This window comes from Phocoena sinus, chromosome 14 (genome assembly GCF_008692025.1).
Source record: "Phocoena sinus isolate mPhoSin1 chromosome 14, mPhoSin1.pri, whole genome shotgun sequence".
Classification (NCBI taxonomy): Eukaryota; Metazoa; Chordata; class Mammalia; order Artiodactyla; family Phocoenidae; genus Phocoena; species Phocoena sinus.
In genome coordinates, this window is record NC_045776.1 from 22,983,261 (window position 1) to 22,999,717 (window position 16,457).

A 16,457-nucleotide genomic window follows, 5' to 3' on the forward strand; every position below is an offset into this window, starting at 1 on the left:
TCAGGAAGAAAAGCTATTCTAGAAAGAACATTTACTAAAACTGTGCTCAAAGAATTATTTATTGGAAAGCGTAAACGCAAGTTGGACAGGTATCATTTTTTAACCTCCAGATTCATAAGCTCCAGCTCATAGCTCATTTATGACAAATAATATTTGATAAGATGTTCCAATTCCAACATATTCCCTTAGCTAGCTTTTTAGGATTTGTTGTAGAATTTGACTTACCTCGTAGTTCAGTTCAGTATGTCACTAATTTTTATAAAGTATATTCACAGTGGGAGTATAAGTTTTAACTTGCTGTATCTCAACAGGCCTGCAATATGCATTTTGGGATGAGATAATTCTTCACTGTTTAGGACTGACCGAACTTTGTAGGATCTAGCATCCTGGCCCCTACTGACTAAATACCAGTAGTAACCACCCCTAGTTTTGACAAGAGACATCCCCACAATTTCAAAACTCCATCTAAGGGAGAGTATCACCTCCAACTGAGAACCACAGGTTTAAAGCAAACTGGAAAGTTCAATAAAATATTAATTGGAGGATAAACACCTAGCCTGACTCTGCACTCAGTATTCAAGCAAAGAATTCAAGACTTAACGTGCCAGCTTCAATCCTTCATATCCAATGTCTCATTACATTTCTCTCTATTCTGTTAATAACATGAACAGATTCAACACAAAATGCCAAAATACCATTTTTAGCCAGGAGGGCCAAGCCCTGCTACTGCTTTGCCAACAACAGCAATAAAGCCGGGCAGAAGCTAAGCCCAGGATTGCATGGCATACTGGCTACCCTCTGAGGCAGCAGCCACAAAACGTGTACACCTGAGCAGTCTATCATTTTGTCAAGTGTGGACTCGAAGAAGGATTCTGGCTTTATTCTTTTTAAAGTGACCTATTATCACAAAGCTTGCTCCCTTCTCAATGCTGAGTCAGTTCAGCAATGCAGCTCCATCCTTGTTAGGATTGTTAGGACCCAAATAATTTTAGACCAAAACGACGACGACGACAACAAAACAAACTTGACTGTTCATTCAGTAACATATTCACAGACACACCAGAATGCATTCAGGAACACTGGCTTCATTTCTTGATTGGAATGCCAATCACCATAAAATCTTCTGCTAGAGTCACTTCTTGGAGATCTAACACTGATTCAGCTTGCTTTTTAAGCTCTACGATCCCATCTGTTTCTCCTTCTCTGGCCAAGGCAACTGGTTTGTACCTCTGACTGAAGTGAGTCAGAACAAGCCTCTTTGCTTGGCACAGCTTTGCAAATGCTGCTGCCATGTGTGGCGTGCTGTGGCCGTGTTCTTTTGCTTTGTCCATCTGGGTGTCATCCAGGGTTGCTTCATGGATCAACAGGTCTGCTTCAAAGCACAGCTTCACTCCTCCATCATCCACAACCCCAGAACAGTCACCCAAAATGCAGATTTTTCTTCCAACAATAGGCTTTTTTAAGACATCTTGGGGAGAAATTGTAACTCCATTTTCCAGAACAACAGAAATTCCATTTTTCAGCTTCCCATAGGCAGGACCTGGCGGAACACCTAATGACAGAGGCAGATAACATCACGTCATGGGAATGGCATTTATGACTTGTTAAGAGAGTCTGTTTCAACAGCACAGCAAATAGCAAGTGGAAAAGGCATCCAATTCTTTTCATAATTGTTATAAATATTTTATTACTTGTGGAAAACTGGAATATTTATACATTTTTAAAAGTTCACTGTTGGCTATTGATATTAGCAATGCCCGAGTGCTTAAAACATTTCCAAGCGCACGTGTCAGATGAGTTTTAAGCTCTTAAGTCCCACTAAAACCTTATTACAGTCAAGATATCAGCCTTGATTCTCTGCTGTGCATGGGAATAACATTATTTGAGAGTGCTGTATTTAATAAGCTCATCTTTGGGTAAAATTAAAGAGCCCATTTAAATGACAAGGTACCAACAAACTAACATCATAAAAAAAAACTGTTAGAGGGGATTGTCTGGATCACAAGATCAAGCAGAATTTCAGGCAGTTATAAATAATCAATCTTCTTTGTAGACAGGGGCAGTTCCATGTTTACCAAACTGGGCTTAAATCTCATATTAATCGAGAATAACACCTAATCATCACTCTGGGCAACACATACAAACAAACAGAATGTGTTCACTAATTCTAACATAGATCATGTTTAAAGTTTCCCAATACAACAGTATTTTCACAGGTTTTTAGATAATAAAAATACCTTTGGCCTAAGGCACTTTTCCTCATTACTTAGCATTTTGTTTTAGTTGGAAAAGAAAGAAGACATTGCGTAAGTAAAGAAAAGACACACAAAAAAACCATCACCATCACCATGTTTTCACAGGCTCTGTTGTAGCCATGCCAAGGAAGGTGGTATGCTAGAGGAATGATGTACCCGGACACTGCTTTGGGAGAGGCGCTGAAGAACTCTCGCACATGATGGCCTAGCATGGAGGAGGTATGAAGCCTTTGATGGGCCCCAAGCCAATCATTGGATGCTTGCTTCCGAGTGTGATGAACCCAGGTATGTAAAACTGGTTAAGGCAGTGTTCTAAACACCAAATTAACTTAATCAAGGTTGATTGACTAGGCAAAGTCAATAAAGAAGGAAAACCCAGAAAGCAGTTGGTTGGAGTTGCAAGGTTAAGAACTATGGCAAAAAGTCTCTGGCCAAAGATGTCACTGAAAACATATTTCAAAAACATGACATGAAAAAATAAAAGCCTAGACCTGAGACAACAGGTCTACTCCACCAACCAAGATAGTAAAAGCTGAAGATAAGACAGATCAAGAATGTGCATCTAGGGAGCTGAAGAGAGAATTCAAATAGATACTTGGTTTTTGCTCTGTATAGCATATTTTGGCCTCAAGAATTTCCCTTAATAAATAAACTTTGGGCAAAGGAAGTAGAGAAAATGTCAGTTTTAGGCCTGGGAGACAAGAAAAGAAGGTTTCTATGACACTTCTAACTGCTCTGGTTAACAACAACTCGATTGACGAGAAAGGAAAAAAAACACTTACCAAGATCTTTCAGTTTCTGTGCATTGAGTTTACCTGGGCGTTTCTTCTCCACAACTGAAAATCCAAAGGAGGGTATTCGATGAAAGAGGCGAAATGCTTTCACAACAAACTGTTCATCATCAACCAGGAGGTATGAGTTTTCTTCTGAGTCTAACACGATAGTTCTTCCCTGTCCGTCTTTGGGAGGGTTGTCTGCTTTATTCACGTGTACAAATTCTTTCAGTTCTTCTGTAGGACACTGATCCGCTGTAGGCACCAGCTCATGGACCACATAAGGGAAGACCAACTCCGTGTGAGAAAGTTCCATGGTTTGCCAGATGAAGTCCCGAAGCCCCGCAGGGCCATAGATTTCGATTGGCTGTTTGGTGACCATGGAGCCACTCTGCAGGCTGATTGTGCAGAGGAGGCCAGGAAGGCCAAAGAAATGGTCTCCATGAAGATGCGTGATGAAGATCTTAGTAATTCTCCCTTTTGATTGAGGCAGAGAAATAAATTTGGGAATTTTTCAGAAACAAAACCCATACAAAGCTACTTGAAACATGCATAACAACTTACATAGAAAGCAATAAAATGAATTTAGAAGTTCTACTTATCACCATAAACTTATTTCTTTATATTCTTCTACATGATTCTAGAAGCAAGAAAGACAGGTATTATTTCACTAGATGGTTTTAATAAGATATAACTTTTTTTCATAAAACATCTTCAAATTACACAGTGTTACAGTTTTAAGAGTACTTTCCTACACATCCTCTTACTGGGGAAAAAAAAAAAAAAAAGGATAAAGTGTACCAAAATGATTCACATAAGTTACCAGATAGGCCACAAGTGTTAAAAACATCTGGCAGTTACACTGTCCCCTACTGCTCCCTCTGAGAACAGCAAATATGAACAGTACTTCCAGCATAAAAATGTTCCCCTGGCTCCAACGGACTGGACCAGTGCCTGAATTCAAAATTGCCTTTTAAGGACTCCACACTGGACAGAGATTAACTAACCAAGCCAGAGCCTGCTTGTCTGGGTGAGGCCGAAGAAGGAGAAAAAGGAAGGGGGATGAGGGAGGGAGAGGAAAGGAAGGAGGGAGAAGGAGGGAGGTGGAAAGGGAGTGGGGTGAAGAACCGAGGGGGAGGAAGTGGGCAATAGATGCAGAGTGCAGTTTAGAGGGTAGATCCCCCACGGTGCTACGTAAAGGCATGTGGGCCCCTCCCTTTCTCTCAATCTGAACTAATACAACAGCTTTTCCAGTGCATACTGACTTAGGTTGTAACTTGATTTAGCCATTGGTAAACTGAATTTACTCCTGGTATGTGGCAGGATGCCACATCAACATTTTTCTCAGATGCACCACAAGGCCTTTTAAAAGCAACAATCACAATTAACACATTTTTAGTATAACAGTGGCTTCCAGTCCTAGCTCATGGCCCACCCATTTCAAACATTTGAAACCATAAAAGAACAGGAACAGTTTATCAATGCCATAAAAGAACAGGAATAGTTTATTGTGATGGGATTTGTCCTGTGACATCTAGGTAACAGTGTTCTCCAAGCGAGTGTTCCCAGTGTTACTACACCAAGCCAGGCCCCTGTGGCAGAGAACAGACTGGGCAGAGGCTGATCTTGAACCTTGAAAATCGCCAGGAGGCACGCTAGAAGTTTCCTCAACATACTCCTTTTTGTTTTCTCTTTTTAGTCCTCGTTTTTGCAGTTTTTTGACTTCTGGAACCCTTTCCTTGCCCCCTTCCTGCTGTCTGGGCTGCCAACACGCCCCCAAGTGTGACCTGAGGACTCAAGAGACAAAAGAACTACAACAGTTGTTGAGTCTCACGCTGACCTCAAAACTGCCAAATCAGACTTTCTGGGCCTCTCCCTATCTACTGCAAAACACAGCCAAAACTGAACACCAAAACAATCTGTGAACTCAAAGCAAGTGAGATAAATTAAGTAAGAAAAGGTACTTCCCACAGATATCACAGTTTCAGGGAAGACAAACATTTCATTTTTCAAGAAAGTTGATTTCAGAGGGAGAAGGAATGGCAACCACAATTATCAAAGGTAAGAGGAAGCTATCAAATGAAAAGAGAAAAATGCATGAGTTCCCTTTCACTTAAGATCACGAAAGTTACCAGGGAAAATGTCATCCATATAGGAGCAGAATACTAAGCATCCTCTAAGGGATAATGCAGTGATATTTAGTGCCGTAGGAAAATGTCTGCAATACATCGTTCATACGTAATATTCAGTTGAAAAAAAGCAGGTCACACCAAGTATAGTTTGATTCCATTTATGCAAAATTATACACACACACAAATATACCTACACCATTACCATATCTACATGTATAGAAAATTCACCAAAGAGAGGGGGATTTAGGCTTCTTATTTATATTTTTCTGCTTTGTTTGAACTTTTACAACGAGCATGTATACTTATTATAATCATTTTTAAGCTTATCTTTTATAATACTTTTTGTAATCATTTTAGAGGAAAAAAAGGCTTAAGCTCACTCTTTAAAATTATGAAAAAAGTAGCTATGGCAAACCTACACTTTTTTTTTTTTTTTTTTTTGGTACGCGGGCTCCTCACTGTTGTGGCCTCTCCCGTTGCGGAGCACAGACTCCGGACGCGCAGGCCCAGCGGCCACGGCTCACGGGCCCAGCCGCTCCGCGGCACATGGGATCCTCCCAGACCGGGGCACGAACCCACGTCCCCCACGTCAGCAGGCGAACTCTCAACCACTGCGCCACCAGGGAAGCCCAAACCTACACTTTTTAATCAGATGCTTGCATATTAGGACCAAGGAAACTTGCAAGAAGTATATCTAGAGAAACAGAAAATACTTCCTTATGAAACCCATTACCCCAGGAGGTAGTATAAGCTAAAAGGGCTTCAATGGCTCCAATAGCGATAGGTCCATATTGGGTTATTGAGAGAAACCAAGATGTTTTGAGGGTGATGCATTCCAGGTTGAGACAGGGGCTTTTGAAGCGCTAGAGTGTCTCAGCTAATGTTCTGGGATTACCATATCACCCTCCTCTCTGAAGCCAGAAAATTTTTTCTTAAGTCAACAAAATTTTGTAAACTAAAGGTTCCCTTAGATTTTATTTTATTATTATTTTTTGCCAAACTTTTATTTTAAAAAGCTCGAGCTTTGTGCATTGTTTAAAAAAATATATTAAATAGCTGTAAAATATAAAACACTAGAGAAAGGCATTGTGGCAGATAGAGTTAAGGTGGTACATGGGTACCACCATGGCCCCTGCCTCCTGCTGTTCATATCCTTCTATAATTCCTTCCCCTTGAGTGTGGGTGGGACTGGGGACTTACTCCTAACCAGTAAAATATGGCACAAGGATGCAATACGATTATGTCATTTACAAGACTCCATCTTGCTGGCAGACTTGCTCTGGAATCTCTCTCCCTTGCTGGCAGTAATCGAGCAAGCCACCCTGAAGCAGAAACCCCCATGACGAGGAACTACAGGAGGCCTCTAGTTGCCGCAGGCAGCCTCAGTCCTACAACTACAAGGATTCTGCTGACAACCTGAGTGAGCACTGAAAACAGATTCTTCCCCTAGTGGAGACTCTGATGAGACCGCAGCCCTGGCCAAGACCTGGATTGCAGCCTAGTGAGACCCTGAAGCAGAGAATCCAGCTAAGCCAGGCCCGAACTCCCTGACCCACAGAAACGATGAGATAATAAATGCAAATAACCCACTAAATTTATAATCTGCTATGCAGCATTACATAACTGATACAGGTACTAAATAAAAAGTGAAGACTTACCCTACACCCAAACCTCTTAACACAACAGTTACTTGTTTCTATTTTAATCACCCTGCCACCTTAACCCCTACTCTCTAAACTGTTAAATATTGCAGCCTCCACTCTGGCATGTGGAGGCATGTTCTCGTGAAAGGAACCCCTGTGTGATCCAAGGGAAGTAAAGCACAATACCTGCTCTGACCTCAGGGTTTCAACATAAGACAGTATATAATCAGGGTTGAACTGTGTACACCTCAAGGCCACGTGTCCCAAGTGCATTAGTTCCTTCTTCCAACAGCTCTTTTCCTAACTCCCAATCTTGGTCTGGGACATCATCACCTGTAACTTGTAATAATTCTTCACTTCTTCACAGACTAGGAATTTACTCAGTCACCACCTGCTGATGGCTCTATAAGTATCTCTTTGAGTCTCTCATCTTCATCCTTATCCCTACTTCCTGCTTCAACATCTTCATCTTCTCTCTCTCTCTCAGGTGAATGCCACTGCCTTGGAACTGGTCTCCTGATGCCAATCTCTCTCTCCCAATATATTTGCCATTGGAAAACTGTCCTAAAACACAAATCAGACCGTGTCATTGCTCAGCTTAATTCTTTTTTTTTTTCGGCTTAAAATGTTTTAATGATTCTTTGCTGCCAATAGAATAAGGTGCAGATACCTTAGAATACCACAGGAGTCCTCATAGTCTGCCCTTACTTACTTCCTTAAGCATTCTTATCTCTCATCTATCCAGCCAAGTACTCAAAGTTCTGGATAGCTTAATATTCCCCAAACATGTCATTTCTCTCCTAGAAACTCTTGCTCACTTTGTTGTCTGTTCCTTGAAGGTCCATCCCTACTTCTCTCCCCAGAGAAACTTCTATTCATCTCTTACATCCTAGCTCAACTGTTACCATCTCTAGGTTGCTTTCCCTGAACACACAGATACAGTTAGTGCCCCCCCTCCTTAGTGCTTCAAAAGTAGTTAGAAAACACCTCCATTATTCTTACTTAGCAAATTACACCATGACTGTTTGCATGTCAGTTTTCATCACTAGACCAAGGAATCCTTGGATGATAGAACTATACTTCCTTTAGTCATCAAATGCTAGGTACTGTGATGAGTGGTAGGAATTTCAGTAACTACCATTTATCAAGACCTAACAAGTGAGAGGCACTGTGCTAAGTGTTGAACATCTTATTCATGCATTAACTGAACAGATATTACTAGGCATCTACTAGGTATGTAAGTGATCACTGAGTTTACTTTATTGTACAGGGAAATAAACAGTGACCACAGAAACAACTATTTAAATAACATAATTTTAGATATTGATGATGCTAAGAAGTCAATAAAAACAGCACAAAATAGTAGAATGCCTGGGGTGAGGAGAAATTACTTAACCCCAGAGGTTCAGCCTTTGAGAAGACAGCATTTGAGCTAAGATTTAACTGATGAGAAGGAGACAACCACACAGAGAAGGGATTATTGTATACAATTCTCACAACCCCTTCTAAGTTGAGTTTTTAAGCCCATTTGAAAGGTGAGCAAAGTAAAGCTTAATTGGCTGACCTGCTCAGGTAATAAGCCAAGACACCGCTGGGACTGGAACCCTGGTCTGCCTGACTCTGGGCCAAGGCTCTGGTGAACATGGTACTCTTCAGTCTGCCTGGTGCTAAGCTCACTCTGTTCCCTATGGCTGGAATGCCCTTCTTCTCCCCAGCCCAGGGAACCCTTCCTCCTCCTTTAACAACTCACAGGTCACCTTCTCTGAGAATGACCCCAAGTGGAAAAGAACATTTCACTCCCCAGAACATCTACCACCCTTTGTATTCTCTCATGATACTTATACCTATCTCCTGGTGGAAATAAGTATGTTCCTTTGCTTGGGCAGTGTTTATTTAATATGTCTGATGTAACCCACTCCATCCTCCATGCCCTAAGCCTATAGAAATCCTTGCTCTCAACATTTACAGGAAGAATGAAAAGTAAATACATAAATAAGGAAGGAAGGAAGGAAGGGAGGGAGGGAGGAGGGAAGGAAGGAAGGGAGGGAGGAAGGAAGGAAGGAAGGAAGGAAGGAAGGAAGGAAGGAAGGAAGGAAGGAAGATAGTTTAGTGGGTGTGGCCAGATACCTCAGCACCTTCCAAGTATTGCCAGGGCTCCAGCACTGAAATGGAGTGCAACTGTCAGGGCTTTTCTAAGCAAAAGGCCCAAGGAGAGCCAAGAAAATGAAGCAGAACAAGAGACAGCCTTAATGAGAGAGCTGAATGCACACTGACCTGCTTTAAGTTGGCTTTTCATAAGCTGTGTCTGGGTTCCCTCCCCACAGTCAAAGAGCCAGCACTCGCCTTCACACCGAAGGACCAGAGCAGAGGCACCCCGGGTTGGGGATGGGTATGCTGCGCCTGTCCCCAGAAATGTCACATCCATAGACATCTTCCACCCTGGAACGAGAAGAGCCCTTAGGGATTATTACACATCGCTGCTCAAAATCACCAAAAACAGGTTCTTGTGAGTTTTACTATTACCTATGTTTTGGTTATTAAGAATAGCTTGGATTCCTGTTCTCTAATAGTTTTCCACAGAAATCCAAAGAAAGATTTTAGTAACTCTTAATCAGTTAAAACCACAAATTACCAAACCTTGTATGACTGCTCACACAAACAAAAATAAATGTTAAAAAAGCCAAACCCAGTCAATTAATAACTATAATTGAATTCCAACTATATGACATTCTGGTAAAGGCCAAACTACGGGAATGGTAAAAACACAGTGGTTTGACTCTACAAGGTGGGTACTATATCATCATCCCCATTTTATTTTATTTTATTTATTTATTTTTGCGGTATGCGGGCCTCTCACTGTTGTGGCCTCTCCTGCTGCGGAGCACAGGCTCGCGGAGCACAGGCTCCCGACGCGCAGGCCCAGCGGCCGTGGCTCATGGGCCCAGCTGCTCCGCAGCATGTGGGATCTTCCAGGACCGGGGCACAAACCCGTGTCCCCTTCATCGGCAGGCAGACTCTCAACCACTGCGCCACCAGGGAAGCCCCATCATCCCCATTTTAGAGATGGGGAGGCTGAGGCACAGAGAGGTAATGACTTGCCTAGGGTCCCACGGCTAGTAAGTGGCAGAGCTAGGATTCAGACGCCAGGACACTAGCTCCAGGGCAACTCTATCATGTCACCTTCTGTCTTAAGCATTCCTTATGTTGTAGCTTCATTATCCATAACAAAGGTCCAGGCGACACCTTAGTTTCAGATGTCTAGCCTCTAGAATTGTACAAAAATAAATTTCTGTTGTTAAAAAAAAAAGGACAGTGGTTTGGGGGAAGGGAGGGAGGGATGAATAGGTGGAGCACACGGGATTTTTAGGACATGGGATTTAGCACATGGGATTTTTTAGCAAAACTATTCTGTATGATACAGTAAAGACAGACACACGTCATTGTACATTGGTCAAAACCCATAGAATATACAACACAAAGAGTGAATGAACCCTAATGTAAACTTTAGTTAATAATAATGTATCAGGGAACCGGATCCCACATGCATGCCGCAACTAAGGAGCCCACGAGCTGCAACTAAGGAGCCTGCCTGCCGCAACTTAGACCCAGTGCAACCAAATAAATAAATAAGTAAATATTAAAAAAAAATAATGTATCAATATTGGCTCATCACTACCACACTAATGTAAGATGTTAATATTAGTGGAAATTGGGGGAAGGAGTGGGTATATAAGAACTCTGTACTTTCTGCTTATTAATTTTTTTAAAAAGTCTTTCTAATAAATAAACAACTCTAGTGAGATTCTGGGCAAGAGCTGGAATTTAATTATGCTCACTAAGTGATATCTCTGGTGCCCGTGGTGAGCAGCCCTTTCTCTGAAACATCATAAACCACAGCAATGCTCTACAACACTCTACAGTAATGCTAATACCACACAGTAATGCTGAGTGAACGGCTCATTCCCATAATAATAGAGTCCATGAGGGGTTAGCACCTGGGCTTCTGATCTTATAAGTGATCAGCAATAACCTGTTGAGTGTGTAGATTTCTGCCAACTCCTGAGATCTCTTTTTCCTTTTACTACTTTTGGGCACATCTATCTCTCATATACTTCTGTGATAGGAGATATGCATCAAATAAAATAAGCACAAACTCAAACTTATATATCAGTATAACCAATTATAGAGCATCCACATTGATGGCAGGGAAGAAAACAAACATATTAAGTTTAAGAAAAACTACTAAAACAAGAAAATTTGGCAGCGAGCTGGATAAATATATCATCTATAGGGGAAAAAAATCTATCAAAAACTTTTCTCAGTCCTAGCAATAGCCAGATAAAAATAAAAATAAGGAATAAACCCCTCACTCACAAGAGAAAACTAAGCCTTATAAAATAACTAGAAAGTTAATAGGAAAGGAATAGACCCTAAAAGACCCAAAGAGATACACATTCGCTTCCCTGATAGGAAGATATACTATCACAGAAATGTCTACCTTTTCATAATTAATGTATATATATTTAATGTAAATTCTATCAGATTTCCAGTGGGATTTATCTTGGAACAAAAGCAACCCAAAGATCACATGGAAGAAAAAATACATGTCTGAGAATGGGCAAGAAAAGTACACAAAGCATTGAGTAGTGACTTAACTTTTCTAGATATTAACACTTACTAATCAGGCATAAAGAAAACAGAATAATATTGGCACAAAAATAGAAGTGACAGAGAAGGGACAGTCCAGAAATAAACTCAGGTACGTACAGAGATCAATATACAACAAAAGTATAAAAAGGGTGGCTTTTTTAATGAACAGCACTGACATAATTGGCTACTTCTGCAGAAGAAAGTAAAGCAAGATTCTTATTTTGCATTGTATATAAAAATATATTCCATATGGTTTAGAAATATAAATGTGAAAGGTCCAAAAAATATGCTCAAAAAATTAGGAAAATATGTATATAACTTTGGGGATGAGAAAGTCCTTACTGACATGAAACCCAGAAATTTTTTAAAACGACATTTTTACTACATAAAAACTTTCATATATCAAGATTCTTAAAGTCAAAGGACCAAAAAAAACACCTGGAGAAAACTGTATTGTATGATAAAGGGTTAATGCCCCTAAGAAATGGTCCAAGTAAGTGCATTAATAAGAACAAAAAAAACTGATAAAATAGAAAAATAAGCAATGAATATACACAGGAAATTCACAGCAGAAATCCAAACAGCCAATAAGCATGAAAAGTGCTCAGTCACCCTGTAGTCAGAAGAAATGCAAATTAAAGGAAAAGAGACATTATTTTCCACACATCAGCTGGCAAATATTAATGCTATCCAGTGCTAACCAAGACAAGGGAAAATGGGTACCTGCATTTTACTAGTGGTGTTTAGTATGAATTGCTATTATGTTCTGGGAGAGTAATCTGGCAATATATATTACCAGTAATAATGATGCTGCTAATAGCAATATACTTTAACCCAGCAATCCCAGTTTTGGAAATCGACCTTACAGAAATAAAGGATCTGGGTACAATGATGTTTATTGTGCTACTTTTAAGGTGGCTAAAATTTGGAAACCATCTGAACATATATATATATATATCTCAATAGGGAAACAACTGAATATTTTATTGTATATTCATTTCATGAACTATTTATTCTACAGTTCAGTCAGGTCTGTAACTCTTGTCCTGAAGGGAAGACAGTGAGAAAAGTTACAGATGGCTATGGCATAATCTCATTTTTATAACAATGCCCAAACCCCTACATTATACAAGACAGTCTGGTGAGGAAGAATATACACCATATTGCTAATATTGGTTATCTCAGGGGTGATTAAAATGATGGTGGTGATAGTGGAGATTAACTTTTCTTTTAAATCTTTGAATTGTTTTTGGTTGCAATAAGCAGCATTTCATTTATTTATTTGATTTTAATTTATTTTATATTTAATTTACTTAATATTGATGATTTTTAAGAAATGTGTCATAATGCTGAACATGCTCTTCTAACTACATATCACCTGATCTCCCTTTCCATTTGGGGATACAGTCACCTCACACATCAGGTGGGTGGTACATCTCTCCACCCCCCACACAAGCCTAGAGGTTACTGCTAGTGTCCTTTCCATGTGTCACTCCACATTTTCACTTCCAAGATCAAGACTTCCTCTGATAATATTTGCAGAGGCTTTCTCATTGGATTGCAGTTTGCAAGAGGCGGAAGAATACACAGAATGTAGAAAGTTGAAAATTTAAAGTAATAAATGCAGAAAGTATAATAGAATATAATCACTTTGCATGTGTAACAAATAATAGATCTAAGCCAGTGGTACAGAACCCTGGAGAGTATGAGAGTATTAGAATCACCTAGAGAGCTTTTAAAACATATCAATGATTGGGCTCCATCCCAGAACAATTAAACAGGAAATTCTGCAAAAAACGTGTGTATTAGAATTAAAAAAAAAAAATTCTTCCCCTGTGATTCTAACATGCAGTCAGTTTTGAGAATCACTTAGTGAAAGGCTAATGGAGAACTATAATGGATGGATCGGGCTGACGTGAGCTCACTAGTCAATCTTTTTTAAAAAAAACTTTTGTTAGGAAAAATTTCAAACACAGATTAATATAATGCACTGTCACATACCCATCACCGAGCTTCAACAATTATCAACTCACGGTCAATCCTGTTTCATCTTTATCCCTCACCCATCGTCTAAGAATACTTGACAAGTGGTATTATTGGGTACTTCCATCAGGGAGCACATGCTGTCTGGCTGTCTCTCTTTTTCTGACGTTAACAGCCACTAATGATCATTTCCAGGACCAATTATTTCATTAGCTGATATTCTCTCATTCCTTCTGTAGTTATTAGCTATCATCCTTTAGTAATTCCCTGATCAACTAGTCACCCAATTTGTACGGAAAAGGTCCAGTGATCAATCTTGACACCACAAAGAGAGACAAGACCTAATCCAACTCCTGATGCGATGTAATATGAAGTACACAGTAATTTAGGAGGTTTTCTTGCCAAAAAGTATAACCTGCATCTGGAAAAGCTGTTATCTCAATACCAGTTTATTAAAGGACACCACAGGGACGGAAAAAGCAAAATTCAGTATGTATGAAACATTACAGGACAAATGACTTGGCTTCTTCAACAAATGAAATACAAGGAAAAACAATAATAAAGAGGGAGGAAGGGGCTTCCCTGGTGGCGCAGTGGTTGAGAGTCCGCCTGCCGATGCAGGGGACACAGATTCGTGCCCCGGTCTGGGAGGATCCCACATGCTGCGGAGCGGCTGGGCCCGTGAGCCATGGCCGCTGAGCCTGCGCATCCGGAGCCTATGCTCCGCAATGGGAGAGGCCGCAACAGTGAGAGGCCCGCATACAGCAAAAAAAAAAAAAAAAAAAAAAAAAAGGGAGGAGATGAAGAGATATGAGCCGTCAACCAAGTGTAGCATGTGTAGCTTGTTTGACTCCTGATTTGGACAATGGGAGAAAAAAAAAGAGACAACAGGGGATATGTAAACTTTCACTGGATAGAGGGTTAACATGAAATTCTTATGAGATTGATGATGGTTTTATATTTAAGGAGTTACTGTGTTCTATAAACAAGTATTTAATGGATGAAACGGTACATTTAGATTTACTTTAAAATAATCCAGTGGGGGTGAAGGTACCAGATGAAACTGACTGTGAGTTGGTACATTCAGTACATGATTCTATTTTTGTATATATTTGAAAGTTTCCATAATAAAAAGTTGAAAAACAAGCCAAATAATCAACTCTTCCACTAGGTCGGAAGTAATCAGAAGTTAATTTATTTAATCAATGGTGCATGTTTTGTGACATGCACCATTCTAAGCACTAGGAAATAAGTGACCAAACCAGATTTTGATCCCTGTCTTTTTGGACAAAAAAACCCAAAAAAACCCAGCCGCTTGCTTTTTCATGACTAAGAACCACTTTGGAGGAAGTGCACATTCCGGGCGAGAACACAGCACACGATCGATCGCAGAACTGTCACTTGACACTCTGGGCCAGTGGTTCTCAGTCCCGGCTCCATATCACGAACACCTGGTGATTCTGGGGCCTCAGCACTTGGAAGGCTTCCCAGAAGATTCTAAAGGCTGCCGGGTTCAGAACGAGTTTCTAGGCAGGCAGTGCCAACCCTGCCATCACCCAGTGGTGCAGGTAGGGCAGATACTGCCAGCCTCCATTTTAGAGATGAAAAAAGCGTGACCCCCGAGATGAGTGAGCGGCCAAGGCAGAGCCAGGGCCAGAGGCCAGGTCTCCAACCGTTGGCCAGCCAAGCCTCTCCTCCAATTCAGCATCAGTGTAGCAAAAGGAGGGGTGGGCGTCGGCAGGAGCGCCGGGCAACTGAGGCCCCCGTCTGGGGGTGGAGGTGGACAAGGCGCGTGCTCTTCCCCGGCGCTCCCGGGCCTGGGTCCTCTGCTCCGGTCCCGGCCCGCGAGTCCGCAGGAAGCGCGCCCTCAGCCACCTCGGCGGGCGCGTGGGGGGCCTCAGCGGCTCAGACCCTGGCCCGCCCCCCTCCGGCGCACCCTGCCCCACTCACCCACTCCCCGAGACCCGCGGCAAGAGCCGAGGGAGGCGCAGGCCCGCAGCGAGGGCCAGCCGTCCACGGGGACACGACGCGCGCGGGCGGAAGTGCGCCGCCGGCCGTGCCCACGTGAGGCCGCTCTAGGAAGCGCCGGAGGTCCGCGCTCGGTGGTTCCTGCCGGAGCTCAACCGCGCCTGGAGGCTAGGCAGCGGCCCCGGGCATCCGCTCTGTGCTGCAGTGGGACTCCCTCTCCTTCAGTCGCCCGCACCAGCGCGCTGGGTTCGATGGTGGCGGTAACCCGTGAGGACCAGAGCCCCCAAGGTGAAAAACATATACGGTTCAGCCTTTTGTTTTCCGTGTAATGTTTTCAAACAAGAGTGTTCACCCAGATGCTTTGCTCTGGCATATCTTTGTGTAAAGTCTGTTCTTTCGTGGGGATGAATCGTTCTATCTTAATCACTAAATCTGAAAGTGTAAGCTTGCGCTGCCTTAGAATCAGAGTTCATAGCAGCGTTACTATAGATCCTGAGTCTCCGCTCCATTTCACTTTGCTATTCCAGGTATACAGCGGAATGTTTGCTGAAAATCTGAAGCTGCCTGTGCTGTGGGAATGTTTGCTGAAAATCTGAAGCGGCCTGTGCTGTGCACGCACGAGCGTCGCAGGTGTGTTCACTTAGTGAACGCACAGCATTGCCTGCTGGACGCGCGAGTGAAGAGCCGGGGCCTAAACTGCGTGTAGTAACTACAAACCACGGGGAAAACACTCATTGATTTAAATCCCAATTTTCAAAATTTCAGGCTTGGGACTTCCCTGGTGGCACAGTGGTTAAGATTCCCCCTGCCAATGCAGGGGACACGGGTTCGAGACCTGGCCCAGGAGGATCCCACATGCTGAAGAGCAACTAAGCCCATGTGCCACACCTACTGAACCTGCACTCTAGAGCCTATGAGCCACAACTACTGAGCCCACGTGCCACAACTACAGAAACCCGTGCACCTAGAGCCTGTGCTCTGGAACAAGAGAAGCCACTGCAAGGAGAAGCCTGCACACCGCAACGAAGACCCAACGCAGGCGAAAAAAATAAT

At 42.1% G+C, this 16,457-nt stretch overlaps 1 protein-coding gene across 1 annotated transcript; it reads right to left on the reverse strand.

The window, feature by feature from the left end:
- Positions 1-41: 41 nt before the first annotated feature.
- On the reverse strand, positions 42-15,490 carry ELAC1 (elaC ribonuclease Z 1). Its single transcript, XM_032653838.1, has 4 exons — positions 15,387-15,490; positions 9,078-9,242; positions 3,038-3,505; positions 42-1,552 (listed from the first exon to the last, which is right to left on the reverse strand). Exons 2-4 carry the CDS (start codon positions 9,232-9,234, stop codon positions 1,086-1,088), a joined length of 1,092 nt encoding a protein of 363 aa, XP_032509729.1. The 5' UTR covers positions 9,235-9,242; positions 15,387-15,490; the 3' UTR covers positions 42-1,085.
- Between the last annotated feature and the right edge of the window lie 967 nt (positions 15,491-16,457).

Coding starts and splice junctions, on each gene's coding strand:
- ELAC1 (XM_032653838.1), bottom strand. CDS start 9,234: ATGTCTATGGATGTGACATTTCTGGGGACAGGCGCAGCATACCCATCC. Junction 3,506..9,077: donor GAAAAGCCAACTTAAAGCAG/GTCAGTGTGCAT, acceptor CTCAATCAAAAG/GGAGAATTACTAAGATCTTC. Junction 1,553..3,037: donor ACAGAAACTGAAAGATCTTG/GTAAGTGTTTTT, acceptor CTCTGTCATTAG/GTGTTCCGCCAGGTCCTGCC.